The following is a 15,931-nucleotide window of genomic DNA, read 5'->3' on the forward strand; positions in this document are numbered from 1 at the left end:
ACCAAGGGAGAGGGGGGGAACCAAGGGAGAGGGGGGGAACCAAGGGAGAGGGGGGGGGAACCAAGGGAGAGGGGGGGGAACCAAGGGAGAGGGGGGGGAACCAAGGGAGAGGGGGGGGAACCAAGGGAGAGGGGGGGGAACCAAGGGAGAGGGGGGGGAACCAAGGGAGAGGGGGGGGAACCAAGGGAGAGGGGGGGGAACCAAGGGAGAGGGGGGGGAACCAAGGGAGAGGGGGGGGAACCAAGGGAGAGGGGGGGGAACCAAGGGAGAGGGGGGGGAACCAAGGGAGAGGGGGGGGAACCAAGGGAGAGGGGGGGGAACCAAGGGAGGAGGGAATCAGAGGGAGGGAAACTGAGGTGGGGGAGGGAGGGAGGGAAACTGAGGTGGGGGAGGGAGGGAGGGAAACTGAGGTGGGGGAGGGAGGGAGGAAACCAAGGGGGGAGGAGGGAGGGAAACCTAAGCAGGGGTGGAAGGAGGGTAACCGAGGGGCAAGGAAAGAGGGAGGGAAGGAAACTGATGGGGGGGGAAGAGGGAAGGAAACTGATGGGGGGAAGAGGGAGGGAAACCTAGGAAACCTACAGGGGTGGAAGGATGGAGGGGGTAACTGAGAGGTAGGGATAGGGAGGGAAGGAAGAGGGAGGGAGGTGCAGCTTTTACCATCCTGAGCTTCATTCAGGTGTCAGTTACAGAAAGAAACTGCCCCCAAATCTGGATCTCATTCTTGTGAATCTTCCTGACCAGGGTGGAGTGGGTGGGGGAAGGTGTAGAGTATGGCCAGGGTGGGGTGAGTCTTAATATGTTGGCTGCTTCACCAAGTAGCAGGTGTGGACAGAGGAGTGGGTGATACAAGGAGTCATGTTCACGTTCTTGGCCCCCACTTCCTTATCAATGTGATCTACCAGGATTGTTCTCTGAAGGGTCCACACTAAATCATTCCACCCCACCCCACACACATCTTTCAGCTGCTCCCCATCGCTGAGGTCTTGAATATTAGTGGGGCTGCTAATGTCAAAATAAACTGCTGGAGAAACTCAGCAGGTGAAACCATGTATTTTATGTAGCAAAGATTAAAGATTCAGAACCAACATTTCAGCCCTGAGCTCTTCAGACGGGTGACTGAAGAAGATGGCGGGGAGGGGCGCAGTCCCACAGGCAGGAGGTAATATGGTGGATAAGGGAGGGACGGCACAGCAGCAAACTGGAGGAGGCTCTGAGGATGGAGAGGAAAATGGGTGGAGAGCTGGAGGAGACAGGGATGGGGAAAGAGAGGGAGAAGGCGAGCAGAAGCCAGTGTTCATGCTGTCCGGTTGGAGAGCGCCCAATAGCAAAAAGCGAGACGGTGTCTGTTCAGAAATCGGGGGTGGAGGCGAAGAACCTGTTTTTGGGTGTATGTCTTCAGGCTCCTTTACTCCTTCCTCGTTGGTAGCAGTGTGGAGGGCATGGCCTGGGTGCGGAGGATCCTGGAGGATAGATGCTTTCTTGAGACCCCACCTCTTAGAGGTCCACCAGGCAGCAAAGCGCCTGTCAGAATGCTCTCCGCAGTACACCTCCAGAAAGCTACAAGAGCCTTTGGTGATGGGGCAAATCTCATCAATATAACCACTGGCGAGCTTTCTCCATGATTGCTTCTACACGGAAGCCCCAGGACAGATCTTCAGCGATGTTTGCACCCAGAAATTTGAAATTCTTGACCCTCTCTGCTGCCAACCCTTCGACAAGGTTGGGTCCTGTCCCCCTTCCTGAAGTCCGCTCCTTGGATTTGCTGGGCGCCAGGTGGTTGTTGCGGCCACCAGCTGATCTCTCTCGCTCCTGCACGGCCCCCCTCATTCTGCCGACGATCATCCACAAATTTGTCGATGGCGCTTGAATTGTGCCTCTCCACGCAGATGTCCTCGCCCCATCCTTCCCCTCATTTCATCTGTCCCACCCGTCCCTCAGATTTCCTGGTGAAAACCCATCACAACCTTGTCAGTTCCCACGAGAAGTTGGGCGAGCTACGACTGAACGACTCCCTCTTACACAGCGACAGGAAAGCTAGAGTCACACACATGACAGTCAGAGAAACCTACCTCTTTTATTAAAGTCAGCTACAGGTAATTAATTTTAAAAAATCAGACAAGAACACAACATTTATAATGGCCCTCCATTGCCACCCAAACTGTGTCCAAGAATCCATGGAATAGCTCAATTCTTCCGTTCAAATTCCTCCCGGGCTTCGTCCCTTCCCTGACCTTGTGGAGAGAGTCTGCAGAATCTCCCACTGCAAGGAGGAGTGACTCCTGGAGCAGACTGCAAGGTGTTAGGACCGGCCTGGGAGTGTGAAGGCAGGGAAACGGATCCAATTTTCCTCTCTGCAGTTCCGTTTATCTCCCCCAAAGGCCATACAGCAGTTTTAAGGTTCTTCCAACATTGTTAAAAACAAAGAAAAGCAAGATTAAAGATTATAATAGATTTTTCCAAAGGTCTGTCCAAGTTCTGCAAAAGGCCCATCAAGAGACATCCATAAAACAATCACAGGAAGCGCAGGCCCGGGGCCACAGAGGCCAGGGAGCGCAGGTCCAGGGCAGGGGCTAGTCTGAGTAGTTTCTGTGGACAAGACCATTTCTGAATTTCAAGTTACTCTCAACGATTCATTGAAAAATTTATACCCCCTCCCCTCTCACCCCAGGTCCAAATGGGACTTCCTTCCAGGAAATAATCAGTCGATCAAATTCTCCGTGGGTTTGTAACCTTCGGATACAAAGGAGTGACCCTTCTTCATGAATTCCAACCTGGAGACCACTTGCAGGAGATGGGCAGGCCTGGCCGCTGTCTGCGGGGAGAGTCCAGGCCTGAAGACGCCCTGCTGGGCCAGGCCAGGCCAGGAGACCTCCTGCTGGGCCAGGCCAGGCCAGGAGACCCCCTGCTGGGCCAGGCCAGGCCTGGAGACCCCTTGCTGGGCCAGGCCAGGCCCGGAGACCCCCTGCTGGGCCAGGCCAGGCCTGGAGACCTCCTGCTGGGCCAGGACAGGTCTGGAGACCCCCTCCTGGGCCAGGCCAGGCCTGGAGAAGACCTGTTGCAGTGAGAAGCATTCCACAGGGACAGCAGAGCTACAGGTAGCCACAGAGCCGCTCCCTGCCTCGGCTTCTGGTCTGCAGGAGAGTGCAATCGCTTCCTTCTTGACGGAGAGGTTGAGGGATTGGTTTGTGTATTCCAAGGCACTTTTGAAGAGGGCTGACTGGAAATTAGCCAAACCAGGGTGCACCGACTCAGGTTGAGGCCACCGCTGAACAGGTGCCGGCAGCAGCTGTCTGGGCAGGAGATGTGGCCCCGGGTAGACCTGAAACGGCTGCTTCACACAACCAGGTGCATTCCTGTAGGCCATGGGTTTATTCTGCAAAGACGGAAGCACAGACTCAGCACAATAATGGGAGGGGGAAGGAGGTTAAAAGATAGACAACAATCACCAAAATTACTGGACAAATAGACCGCTGTCCTTAATAGGCAGCACGGTTAGCACCACCCTGTTACAGGACCAGTGACCAGGGTTCAAATCCCGTAAGGAGTTGGCACGTTCTCCCTGATTCTGCATGGGTTTTTGTCCAGGAGCTGCGGATTCCTCCCACTGTTCAAAATGTACCAGGGTCATAGGTTAATTGGGCAGCGCAAGCTCGACCTGTTACCATGGTCTATATCTAAATTTCTTTTTTAAAAAAAAAGATACCCCCAACCATGTCCTTCACGCAGCAAAGATCAAGATACCAAGGTGCGAGCAAAATGTCGGCAGGTGGGAGAGGAGAGGAACTTGACTGCTTCACAGGGAAGGGGATCGCAAACTTTGAGCAGAGTCCAAAGGGGTCCCAGAGCTGGCAGCTTGGCACTAGCTGAACTAAAGGTACAAGCACAGGACTCTTCACGCCGTGACCCAAATAATGCAGAGGAAAAGGCAGTCATTAAACCAGTCAAGGACAGAAAAGGCCCATCTCGTTAAAATCTTTCAATTCAGGAATGCGTCACCTGGCCTGAGAGAGATTTCACTGCAGACCCACAGCAGGAGATTTGGCTCTCAGCTGATACCTGAATCAGGGCCGGGAATTAAAGGCTCCCTGATCATGTCAGAGGTTTGGATTTGGAGCCAGCGAATCGGACGCTGCGGGAGGTGAATCCACGGATCCTCAGCGTCTCGGTAGGGTCTCTCTTTTGCTTCTCTTTCACTAAGGGGCACCGGGCAACACTGTCTTATGTCAGGAAGAGGCTCTGAACTATTTACCCCGGCATCGGGGCTGTACAATGGCTCAACAAAAGGAGGTGTGAGGCACTCCTTCCGTCCGATAGGTCCCCACTAGCCTCCCAATCAGGGTCACGTGAAGCCGTGGATTGCAGAGGGTGGATGGTTTTTACAAGCATATTCTACAAATCAAGATTTCTGGTTGTCAAATTAAAAAAACGCTGGACAGATGATCAATGGCCTCGGTGAACCGTTCAGTATGGACCCTGCAACTGAAGGCAACAACGTGAAGAGAGGGAGGGAGGCGAGGGAGGGGGCGGGGGGCGAGGGAGGGGGCGAGGGAGGGGGGCGAGGGAGGGGGGCGAGGGAGGGGGGCGAGGGAGGGGGGCGAGGGAGGGGGGCGAGGGAGGGGGGCGAGGGAGGGGGGCGAGGGAGGGGGGCGAGGGAGGGGGGCGAGGGAGGGGGGCGAGGGAGGGGGGCGAGGGAGGGGGGCGAGGGAGGGGGGCGAGGGAGGGGGGCGAGGGAGGGGGGCGAGGGAGGGGGGCGAGGGAGGGGGGCGAGGGAGGGGGGCGAGGGAGGGGGGCGAGGGAGGGGGGCGAGGGAGGGGGGCGAGGGAGGGGGGCGAGGGAGGGGGGCGAGGGAGGGGGGAGAAAATCTGGGATTAAGAAAAAAGCCGGCACAGTTAGCGTGGCCGTTGATGCAACGCTATCACTGTACCCACGGTTCAAATCCGGAGTGGTATGCAAGGCTCCGGTTTCCTCCCATCCTTCAAAACACACCAGGGGGCTGCAGGTCAATTCTGTGGCATGGGCTCATGGGCCAGAAGGGGCTGTACATCGAAAATAATTTTTAAACCACTTAAACACAGGAAACTGGTTCTCCCCAGGTGTGCAGAAGGCAGCGCCTGCTCCGCCTGTTCCCCAGGCCCCCACAGGAGGGCGGTCATGGCAATGACGTTGGCAGGGAGGCGCGGTGTCAGCCACCAGACATTCAAACTCACCGGTGACCACTCAGCTCGCAGAAAGGGGACGGGATTACCATAGACTGGTTCCTTCAGGATCCGCTTCACTTTCATGCGACGATTCTGGAACCAGGTTTTCACCTAAAAATAATAAAGCCAGTTCTTCAACGCAGCAGCTCTTGTATTGTCAGAGCTGAGCCTGATGGGTGGTGCTGGGGCTCACGGCTGAGTTGCTAAATGTGGGCTTTTTAGAGGCCAGAGGGCCTTCCCTTGCTTGGATGCATCACCCTGCTGCTCCTCGGGACTTTAGGCAACTCAATGAAGGGGTACCAGGAAGGGTTATTGAAGATGTAGGACCCCATGATTAGTGTAGCAGTTAGCGCAACACTTTCAATCCCAGCAATCTGGGTTCGAATCCCGCACAGTCTGTAAAGAGTTTCTACGTTCTCCCTGTGTCTACGTGGGTTTCCTCCGGGGGCTCCGGTTTTCTCCCACTGTTCAACACATATTGGGGGTTATAGGTTAGTTGGGGTATTTTGGCTGCACAGGCTCGTGGGCCGGTTACTGTGCTGTGTTTCTAAATTTTAATACATATTAAAAAGACTCAAGAGTAGAAATGTACACATATTACTGACCCTCCCCGAAGAAGATTTCTCTACGTCCGTCACAAATAGGTACTTCTCCCGCTGTTCATGGCACCCTCTTCCCCAACTCTTCTCAAATCAATTTATCCATATTTCAGAGAATCTGAAAGGTCCTGGTGGTTGAAAATGTGAGCATCAGAGTGATGGAATAAAATTTAGAGCTACTTTCTGGGATTATCGTCTCAGCCCCAAGCTCATTACAGGCCCATCGACTGACAAGACCAGAAAGGTTCACTGCACGAAGGTGGTCCCTGACGTTGGGGTAGCTTGACAGATGTGTCAAAATGATGAGGAGGACAGAGAGTGAATGTTGGTCGGCTTTCTCCACTGAGGGTGGGCGTGATACAAACCACAGGACATGGGCTAAGGGTGAGAGGGGAAATGTTTAGGGGAACATCTTCATTAAGAGCAGTGGGAGTGAGGAATGAGCTGAAGTGGTAAATGCAGGCTCAATTTTAACACAGAAGAAGAATTTGGACAGGGGTGGTGGTAGAGACTGAATATTTGAGGGGCATTTAAGAGACTATTAGACAGGGAACGGGTCAGGTTTGGGCCTGATGTCTCGCTCACCCAGGGAAAGTGCACGCGTAATAGATCGCCTCTCCTTTCTCAGCGCAGTGATCACTTCGTGGCCACTGTCTGGCTCACCAGGCAGGAGGTCACTGCAAATGGCCTCACCCGCATTACTGCGTCTGTAGCAATGGTGTCCCCCAGTTTCACTGAGTTCGCTACGTCATGGCACAACCGAGAGCCCAGCAGTATAGGGCTGGACTCGTTGGCCTTGGTTGGCAGTCAGCTTAAGAGAAGGAAAACTGATTTCAAACCAAAGCAGAAGGGGCTCATTAGCCTCATCAGGCCATCCATCTTGGAGAAGGACACTCTGATGTAACACCTACAACCAAAGGACCTGGCTGTCACCGTCCTGGCATGTCAGGCAGGTAAACCCTCCGGGCATAAATGGTGGGGCCAGTACCCCACGCACTGCACTCCCCCTAAAAAAACCCATTGCATAGACTCGAAGGATGCGCCCATGTCTATGATCTTTCCTGGATCTTCATTCACGAAGCCAAGCCACAATGAGGGAAATAGGCATATGGATGAAAGAAAAATAGAAGGTTTCATGGTAAGAAAGGGTTAGTTTTAAAAAACATTTTGGTAGGAATATATGGGTCGGCACAACAACAAGGGCTGAAGGGCCTCTACTTTGCTGTAGTTTTCTATGTTCTACATGGACGGGAGGGGTGCAGGTCAGTGAACGAGGCAGAAAAGTAGTTTGGCACAGACTAGAAGGGCTGAGGAGCCTGTCTCTGGGCTGTAAAGTATGATTCCAACTCCAGAACAGGGGGCATGCACTCTGGGACTGAGACGAGAGGAAACCTTTCCATTCAGTCAGTTGTGAATGGCAGCATGCAGGCCCTTTGGCCCACCCACCATGTTGTGCCACCCTATGGAAACCGACTCTGCGGCATTCCCCCCCCCCCCAGGGCTTATGGAGCTCTTCCCGCCTGATGAGATTGTATGATCAGCTGTGATGGTATAGTATAGTGGCGCAGCCTAGAAGGGTTGAATGGCCTAGTCCAGTGAAGGAGTTACAGGGAAAATGAGGTTGAAAGGAAAATTACGTCAGCCATTAGGGTTAGGACTGTGTTCCGAGAATCTCTGAGAATCGGGGAAGAGAGGGAGTCTGAAAAGAACCAGAGGAGGTTCATCAGGTTGATCCCAGAGATGATGGGGTTGACCTACAAGGTGACACTAAATCACCTGGGATTAGACTCACTCGAATTTAGAAAAGTGAGATCTTATAGAAACACAAAATTATGAAAGGGAGAGATAAGATGGAGGCAGGAAAATTGTTTTCACTGGTAGATGAGACCAGAACTAAGGACACAGCCTCAAAGTTCAGGGGAGTAGATTTTAAGACAGAGATGAGGATAAACTGTTCTCTCTCCTCTCCCCCACCCCATGCCCCAGAGAGGAGTGAATCTGTGTAATTCTCTATCCAGGGAAGTGGTTGATGCAACTTCATTAAACATACTTAAGGATCAGTTAGATTTTTACATAAGAATTTGGGGAATATGGAGAAAAGGCAGGCACGGCACAATGATCAGACCATCCATGATCTCGTTGAATGGTGGACAAGACTCGACAGGCCGACTCTGTTCCTGTTTGTTATGTTTAATTTTATTTATTTTGTCTTTGCAGAGTTGAAATCCTGCTGACCAAGATGGGGGGGTGGGGGGAGGAGCTGGAGTGGAGGAACATTACCCACTGACCTTTTGGTCTGCCTGCCCCATTAATTGGTTCACAGGACTGGCCTTAAACCCAGCTGCTTAGCGGCCTATTAGCCGAACAATGGCCCCAGTGGCCCCACAAGGTCTAGGTGAGCAGAGGTGTCAGGATCAGGGACACCAACAGTCAGAGTTAACAGTCTGTTTACAAATCCTCAGCATGGAATGCATGACAATGGAATCTCCCTTCACAACAGCCTTGATGCAGATTCTAGGCCAACAATGCTGAGAACAGCCAGGTAATTGTGTGGGACACAAAAACTGCAACTGCCACTGCCCCCTGCAAAGTAACCCAGTTTCCATTTTCACTGTTAGAATCCTCTGGTTCTCGACAATCCGGTTAAGTGTGAGGTGATGGCTTTTGGAAGGTCAAACCTGAAGGCTGAGTACAGGGTTGATGGTCGGTTACTTCACAGAGTAGACCTTGGGGTCCAAATCCATACATCCCCCAAGCTCGTCACCGGAGTTGATAGTAGAGTTTGAGTTTAGAATTCATTTTGCAACTCTACAAGTCTCCTGTGTGATCAGTGTTCAGGTGTGGTCACCTCATTAAACAAATGTTGTAGTGCAGAGGAGAATTAGCTGGATGTTGCCTGGACAGGGAAACAAGTCCCACGAGGCAAGGTTAGCAGAGCAAGGTTTTTGTTCCTTGGAGGAGACTGGATAGAGTACAGAGAAAGATTAAGGAGACTGGGACTTTATTCATCAGAAAGTAGACGGCTGAGAGGGGATTTCATAGAGGTATTTAAAATTATGAAGGGAATAGATAGACTAGACGTAAATAGACTCTTTCCCCTGAGGACAGGGGAAGTTGGAACAAGGGGGCAAAACTAGGAGAAATGTTAGAGGATGCTTCTTTACTCAGAGAGTGGAGGCAGAATGGAATGATCTTCCAGAGGAGATAGTTGCGGCAGGGTCACTTCTGTCATTTAAGAGAAGGTTGAATGTGTACATGGAGGTGAGGGGGTTGGTGGGTTATGGGCGGAGAGTGGGAGGGGGGAGCTTGTGGATTTGTTCAAGTGAGCCGGTGCAGACTCGAAGGGCTGATATGGCCTGTTCCCACGCTGTAAGCTCTTATATGGTTATAAGATTATGGGAGACAGAAGGCCTTTTTCTACAGTCAAAATGCCCAAATGTAAAGGTGGAGATTATACGCTCTTGTGTTGGGAGACTTACCTCCATTAGATGCACAACCGACGTTTCAGGCTTGAGCCCTTCAAGGTGTGATGAAGGCCTCAAACCTGAAATGTCAGTCGCATATCTAAAGGACACTGTGAATTGCTGAGTTTCTACAGCCTTGCTTTTTTTTTTATATAAACGGCAACCATGGTGTCTACAGATTTCCATGTTACTTTTGCACGGGTTCGTGGATGGGAGGGCCGTGGATGGCTACGCACTGGGTGCAGGTCAGTTAGTTTTGTGATGGGACGATGGGGGAGGCTGGAGGAAGCGAGACAGAGGGACAGGGGAAGAGCAAGACCGGGAGAGGGGGGTTCACGGAAAGTGGGAGATTGGAATCGATGCCATCTGGTTGGAGACTTATCGACACAGGATTCAAGGAAACTGGCCAGGATGTTGCCTGGATTGGAAAACAAGTCTGATGAGGCAAAGTTAGCAGAGCGAGGACTTTTCTTTTTGGAGCCAAGAAGAATTAGAGATGTCTTGAGAGGTCCCCAAGATTCTGAGAGGTGTAAATATTCTGGAAGCAGACGAGACCAAATCACATAGAAGCAGTAACAGGCCATTCAGCCCATCAAGTCTGCCCCACCATTTAATCAGGAGCAGATGTATTTTCCCACTCAGCCCCTCTGCCCGGCCTTATCCCCATAATCTTTGACATGCTGGCTAATTATGAACCCATCAATTTCTGCCTCAAATTCACCCAATGACCCAGCCTCCACAACCACCTGTGGCAACAAATTTCACAGATTCACCACCCTCTGGCTGAAGAAATTCCTCTGCACCTCTGTTCTAAGTGGATGCCCTTCAATTCTGAAGTCGTGCCCTCTTGTCCCAGACTCTTCCACCATGGGGAACAACCTTTCTACATCTACTCTGTCCATGCCTTTCAAAGTTCAAAGGATTCAATGAGATTCCCCCCCATCATTCTTCCAGGCCAAGGGCTGTCAAAAAGCTCTTCATATGAAAACCCTTTCATTACTGGAATCATTCTTGTCAACCTCCTCTGAACCCTCAGTTTTTTTTCTTAAATTTAGACTGACAGCACAGAAACAGGCCCTTCCGGCCCACGGGGCCATGCTGCCCAATTACACCCAACTGACCCACAACCCCGGTACATTTCAAAGAGTGAGAGAAAACCGGAGCCCCAGGGGCAAACAGACACAGACACGGGGAGATCATGACAGACAGCTCGGGATTCAAACCCCTGTCCCGGTCGTTGGCGGTGTAAAGGCGTCGCACTAAATGCCATGTCGCTCCTCCCCCCCATGCTCACCGCCCCTATTCTGTGTGTACCTTAGTTGCCCTCTGCAGGGTGGCAGGCTACTGGAGATTGGCTCAAGACTGGCTGAGGGGGCACCAGAGCGGGGGCAGAGAGTGCCGAAGGCTTCCTGATGGCAGTCAGATCTGGAGCTCAGGCCTCTGATGGTTTGGACCGGACTCTGTGACCTGCAGGAGTGCTGAAGGTGAATCCACAGACACCCAGGAAGGTCTCTCTTTTGCTCCTCTCTCTCTCTCTGACTGTAAGGGGGCGTTGGGCAATTTCTGCTGATGGGGAACCTGTCTACCTCATGACAATTTCACCTAATATTACACCGGTTTCATGATATGACAACAAAGGAATCTTGAATACCTGCTGACTGCTCAGCCCCAGCTCATTGGCCAGATCCTGCCGCTCTGAGGCCGAGATGTATCTCTGCAGTTGAAAGCGTTGCTGCAGAACCTGCAGTTGCTCGGGACGGAAGATCGTGCGACTCTGGTACTTCTTCGACGAGGGTTGCAGATTCAACGCGCTTTCCTTCTCCGGTTCCAGACACGCGCTCCCTCTGGAACCGAGGCTTTCAAAACCATCCTGCGAGCCCGTGTCGGAGGGCAGAGCTGCAAGGCAGAAGAGAGCGGGTGAAAGATTTGTGTGATTGACAGCATGCCCCCCCCACCACCGTAAAACACAAAATTCTGGTTGAAGTAAAAAAAATGAGGCAGGAGAAACTCATCAGGTCAAACCATTTACTTTATGTAGCAAAGATAAAAGCACTCAACCGACATTTCGGGCTTAAGCCCTTCATCAGGGCAAGGACAAAATTTGGGCGGGTGCCCGAACAAAATGGCCAGGGAAGGGGGTGGGTGGGGAAAGGAGGAGCACAAGCCAGAGGTAATAGGTGGAGAAGGGAGGGAGGGCACAGCCGGAATCCGAGGAGAGGGGATAGCTCTGTGAATGGAGAGGGAAGGGGGTGGAGAGCTAGAGGAAAGAACACTGGCGTTACTAGTGGGGGAGGGGGGCGGAGCGCACTGGATGACTCCATCGGGGGGGGGGGGGGGAACGAGGAGGTCACTGGCATCACTAGTGGTGGGGGGGTGGGGGCGCAGACCATACTGGTTGACACCAAAAATTTATGTGCAGAGCGTCAGCAGAAATTAATTATTTTGTTTTAATCAAAATGGCCCTGTCGTTAGTTGTAACAGCAAAAACATTTTCCGTAAGCCCAGCTGACACATATCAATCTCCTTGTGAGGCTAAAACTCGACGATCATTTCCTTTTTGAACCTTCTAACATGCTCCAGTCAGAGCCGTCGTTATGACCCGATGACAATAGCGCTTCAAATCCCATGGTTTCATCTCCATAAGCAACTGCTGTTATTTTTGTTGCTGCTGTGCGGATGATATTGTGATTTTAATTCACATTACCAACGATTGCTCGTGGTCTGGTACGAGAGTAGGTCCACGGTGTGGGGGGGGGGGTGGGGGAATGGGTGACACCAGGAGTTACCGCACTGGGTGACACCAACCCCAGTGGCACCACTGGGAAAGGCGACAAAGGGAAAGGAGAGGGAGGGAGAACGGAGAGCGAGCTAGCAGAAACTGGGGCGGGGGGAGTCAACATTAATGCCACTAGGTTAGAGGGTGCCCAGAGTTGCTCCACCAGTTTACAGATGGACTTGGTGGGACAGCACACAAGGCCACAGACAGCATGTGGGAGCAGGGTGCGGACAGGACGGAGGTGCTCAGTGAGGCCATCTCCCAGTCAGCGTCCAGTCTCTCCGGGGTAGAGAGGCCACAACAGGAGCACCAAACAACTCCCACGGCAGTAGCTCCTGATCTGGTCGACTCTCCCTTTTCTCGATCTGCCTCCATCTCGGGAGACCAGGTTTTCCACAAACCCACCAATTCCCTTCAATGACCTCATCCATATCCTGAAAGGATTCTCCCAATTCCTGCATCACATCTGCTCCCAGGAGGGTCTTCCATCCCAGAATAAATGTGGCTTCCATCAACTCTGCCCTCACCGGCGTCTCCTCAATTTCCCACGCAGCTGCCCTGGACCCCTCCACCCCGAGAAGCAACAAGGACAGAACTCCCCTTGTCCTCACCCACCACCCCACCAGCCTCCTCATCCATTATCCTCCACTCACAATGTGATCCAACCACCAGACACATCTTCGTCTGTGTTCCGCAGGGACTGCTCCCTCCAGGACATTTTGTCCACTCACCCATTCCCACCAATTGCCCCCTCCAGTATATATTCCCTGTGACTGAAGGAGATGCTCCACTTGTGTCCACACTTCCTCCCTCACCACCATTTGGAGCCCCAAACAGTTCTTCCAAATGAAGCAACACTTTACCAGTGAATCTACAGGGTCGTCTACTGCACCCGGTGCTCCCGTTGTGGTACCCTCTACATCAGAGAGACTGGGCACAGACTGGGAGATCAGAAAAGTCGATGCCACCTGGTTGCAACATGTCCAGATGGGACAAAAGAGACCTTACCCACCAGGCCCAGAACATGGATTCAATCTGCTACTTATCTGCAGACGGGAGCCACTCACTTTGTGGAGTCATTTTCATCGCAAGCACATCACCGATTTCAGCGTAATCTCTTGGTCCCAATGAATAATCATAAACACAGTCTGTGACTGATCCTGGAGATGTTGCTGCAGTGGGGCAAACACACAAGACATCAGTTCCACCTGCTCAGCGCAGCAAAATACTGAACGCATCTTCACGCTTCATCAACACCACTCCTCTGGTCTGAGCCATCTCTCCCGGAGTCCGGAGCAGGAAATGTTTCAGCAAGTCTGGACCCCTGGCTTCTTGCACACTCCAGCTCCTGAGACAATCCTGTTTTACTTCCCCCCATCCCCACCCCCTCCACCACCTGTTTCCCTTGTTCTTCAGAGGAGGAGGGGGTTTGTGGAAAAAGACACTCAAAAACATGGACAAGGTGTGACTCTGTATTACAGCCATTGTACTTGTTGGCCCTTCCCTGATACCAACTCCTCCCTCTTCAGGATCCCTAATAATCCCCCTCCCTCAGTGACTGTCTTGCATTTGGGCCAACAGCATACAAGATGCGATGAAGTTGATAGTGATTAAAGCCTATTAATCTCGACTGCTGGTCTGTCGGGTCTAATTGATAGCACACAATTGGGAAGGCCACCCCAGGGGCTTTGTTGTAGAGTCAAACAGTGAACTCTAATAAGCAAAGGGCAAAGTTCAGATTTATTGTCAGAGTACATTCATGGCATTATGGTGGTCCGCAATTGCGGAGATCGGGCCGGCAGATCGCTAAAGCTACTCCCAGGACAACAAAGTGTGTGTGTGTGTGTGTGTGTGTGTGTGTGTGTGTGTGTGTGTGTGTGTGTGTGTGTGTTTCGTTGTAGCGGTCGGCTATAATTGGTCACCCCTGATGGTTTAGAAAGAATCTAAACCTAGCGATGGAGAATGAAGCAGCAGTCAGCGTAGTCGGCCTGAAGCTCCCGACTGTCTGGACAGTTCGACCCGGCTTGTGGTTCGACCAGACGGAGGCTCAGTTCCAGATTCGGGCCATCACAGCAGAGACTACCTGGTACTACCATGTGGTCAGTACCCTGGATCCGCAGACTGCAGAGTGACCAACTTTATCAACAGATCACCACCTGAAGGGACTTGCACTGCCTTCAAAGAGCTATTAACCGAGACGTTCGCTGTGAGAGCGAGGAGCTTGTTTGTTCCACCTGGATGGGCCTCGCCCCTGCACACGGTGCCTAAAGCAACTGGGGGCTGGAGATCATGTGACAACTATAGCCGGCGCAATGAAGCCACCACTGTATCACACACCCAGGATTTTGCAGCAACCCTGCACGGGGCAACAATATTCTCAAAAGTGGACCTCATGCGAGGATATCACCAGATCGCGGTGCATCCTGATGACATCCCTAAGACGGCCACCGTCACTCCATTTGGGCTGTTCGAGTTCATGAGGTTGCCATTCGGGCTCAAAAATGCGGCACAGGCATTCCAGCAACTGATGGACACAGTGGGCCAAGACCTGGACGGCACTTTCCTCTATCTCGATGATATCCTCGTGGCAAGTTGAACCCAACTGGAACACCTTCAGCACCTCCGACATTTCTGTAGTCGTCTGCAGGAGTTTGGCCTCACCATCAACCTGGCCAAATGCTAGTTTGGCCTGAACACCATTGACTTCCTGGGCCACAGGATTACAAAGGACGAGGCCACATCACTGCCCGACAAGGTAGAGGCCATCTGCAGCTTCCCGAAGCCCAAAACAACCAAAGGTCTGCAGGAGTTCATGGGGATGATAAACTTTTATCGTAGGTTTATCCCAGCAGCTGCCTGAGTGACGCGGCCTCTGTTCATCCTGAGAAGGACCTGACCTGGGACGACGAATCCACACATGCATTTGTGTAAACAAAAGAAGCCTTGGCCAAAGCTGTACTCCTGACCCACCCCAGATCAGATGCACCCATGGCCCTCACAATCGATGCCTCAGGAACAGCGATTAGTGGAGGCCTGGAGCAGCAGATGGAAGGAAGTTGGTACCCACTAGCTTTCTTCAGCAAACATCTGCAGCCCCCGAACTAAAGTACAGTGCTTTCGATAGAGAGCTGCTGGCGCTGTACTTAGCCAATTGCCACTTCCGGTACTTTCTTGAGGGAAGAATTTTCACGGATCATAAACCACTGACTTTCGCCCTGGCTAAAATCTCAGATCCCTTGTCAGCCCACCAACAGAGACACTTGTCTTACATCTAGGAGTATACTACCGATGTCCAGCACATCTCAGGAAAAGACAACGTGGTCGTGGATGCCTTGTCAAGTCACAGCATCCACTCCCGCAGAGGCTCATCAGCAGGATGATGAGATCCCGCAGTACAGGACCGCTATCACAGGCTTTCAGCTTCACGACGTTCCAGTCGGCACAGGTACTACCACCCTCCTGTACGATGTGGCCACTGGGTAGGTTCGACCTATTGTCCCAACAGCATGGAGGTGACGAATTTTTGACTCCACGCATGGGCTAGCACACCCATCCATCAGGACTGCGGTGTGGCTGGTGGCCAGCAAGTACGTGTGGCATGGATTGCAGAAACAAATCTGGGGGTGGGCCAAGGCATGTACACAGTACCAAACAGCCAAAGTGCAGTGACACACCAAGGACCCCACAGCCTTTCGAGCCAACGGAACGCAAGTTTGACCACATTCACGTGGACATAGTGTGATCCTTGCCAATCTCTCAGGGTTTCTGCTACCTGTTCACAGTGGTCGACTGCTTCACTTGGTAGCCAGAAGCAATCCCCCTGGCCAACACATTCACCAGGTCCTGTGCCAAAACACTCCTCTCATCCTGGATTGCAAGATTCGGATTGCCACA

General features: G+C 52.3%; 1 protein-coding gene across 1 annotated transcript; it reads right to left on the reverse strand.

Moving 5' to 3' along the window:
• Positions 1–2,080: 2,080 nt before the first annotated feature.
• On the reverse strand, positions 2,081–8,309 carry LOC138752559 (uncharacterized). Its single transcript, XM_069915354.1, has 4 exons — positions 8,086–8,309; positions 5,804–5,925; positions 5,208–5,309; positions 2,081–3,373 (listed from the first exon to the last, which is right to left on the reverse strand). The coding sequence occupies exons 3-4, from the start codon at positions 5,280–5,282 to the stop codon at positions 2,699–2,701; spliced, it is 750 nt and encodes a 249-aa protein (XP_069771455.1). The 5' UTR covers positions 5,283–5,309; positions 5,804–5,925; positions 8,086–8,309; the 3' UTR covers positions 2,081–2,698.
• Between the last annotated feature and the right edge of the window lie 7,622 nt (positions 8,310–15,931).

Source organism: Narcine bancroftii, chromosome 2, assembly GCF_036971445.1.
Source record: "Narcine bancroftii isolate sNarBan1 chromosome 2, sNarBan1.hap1, whole genome shotgun sequence".
Lineage (NCBI taxonomy): Eukaryota > Metazoa > Chordata > Chondrichthyes > Torpediniformes > Narcinidae > Narcine > Narcine bancroftii.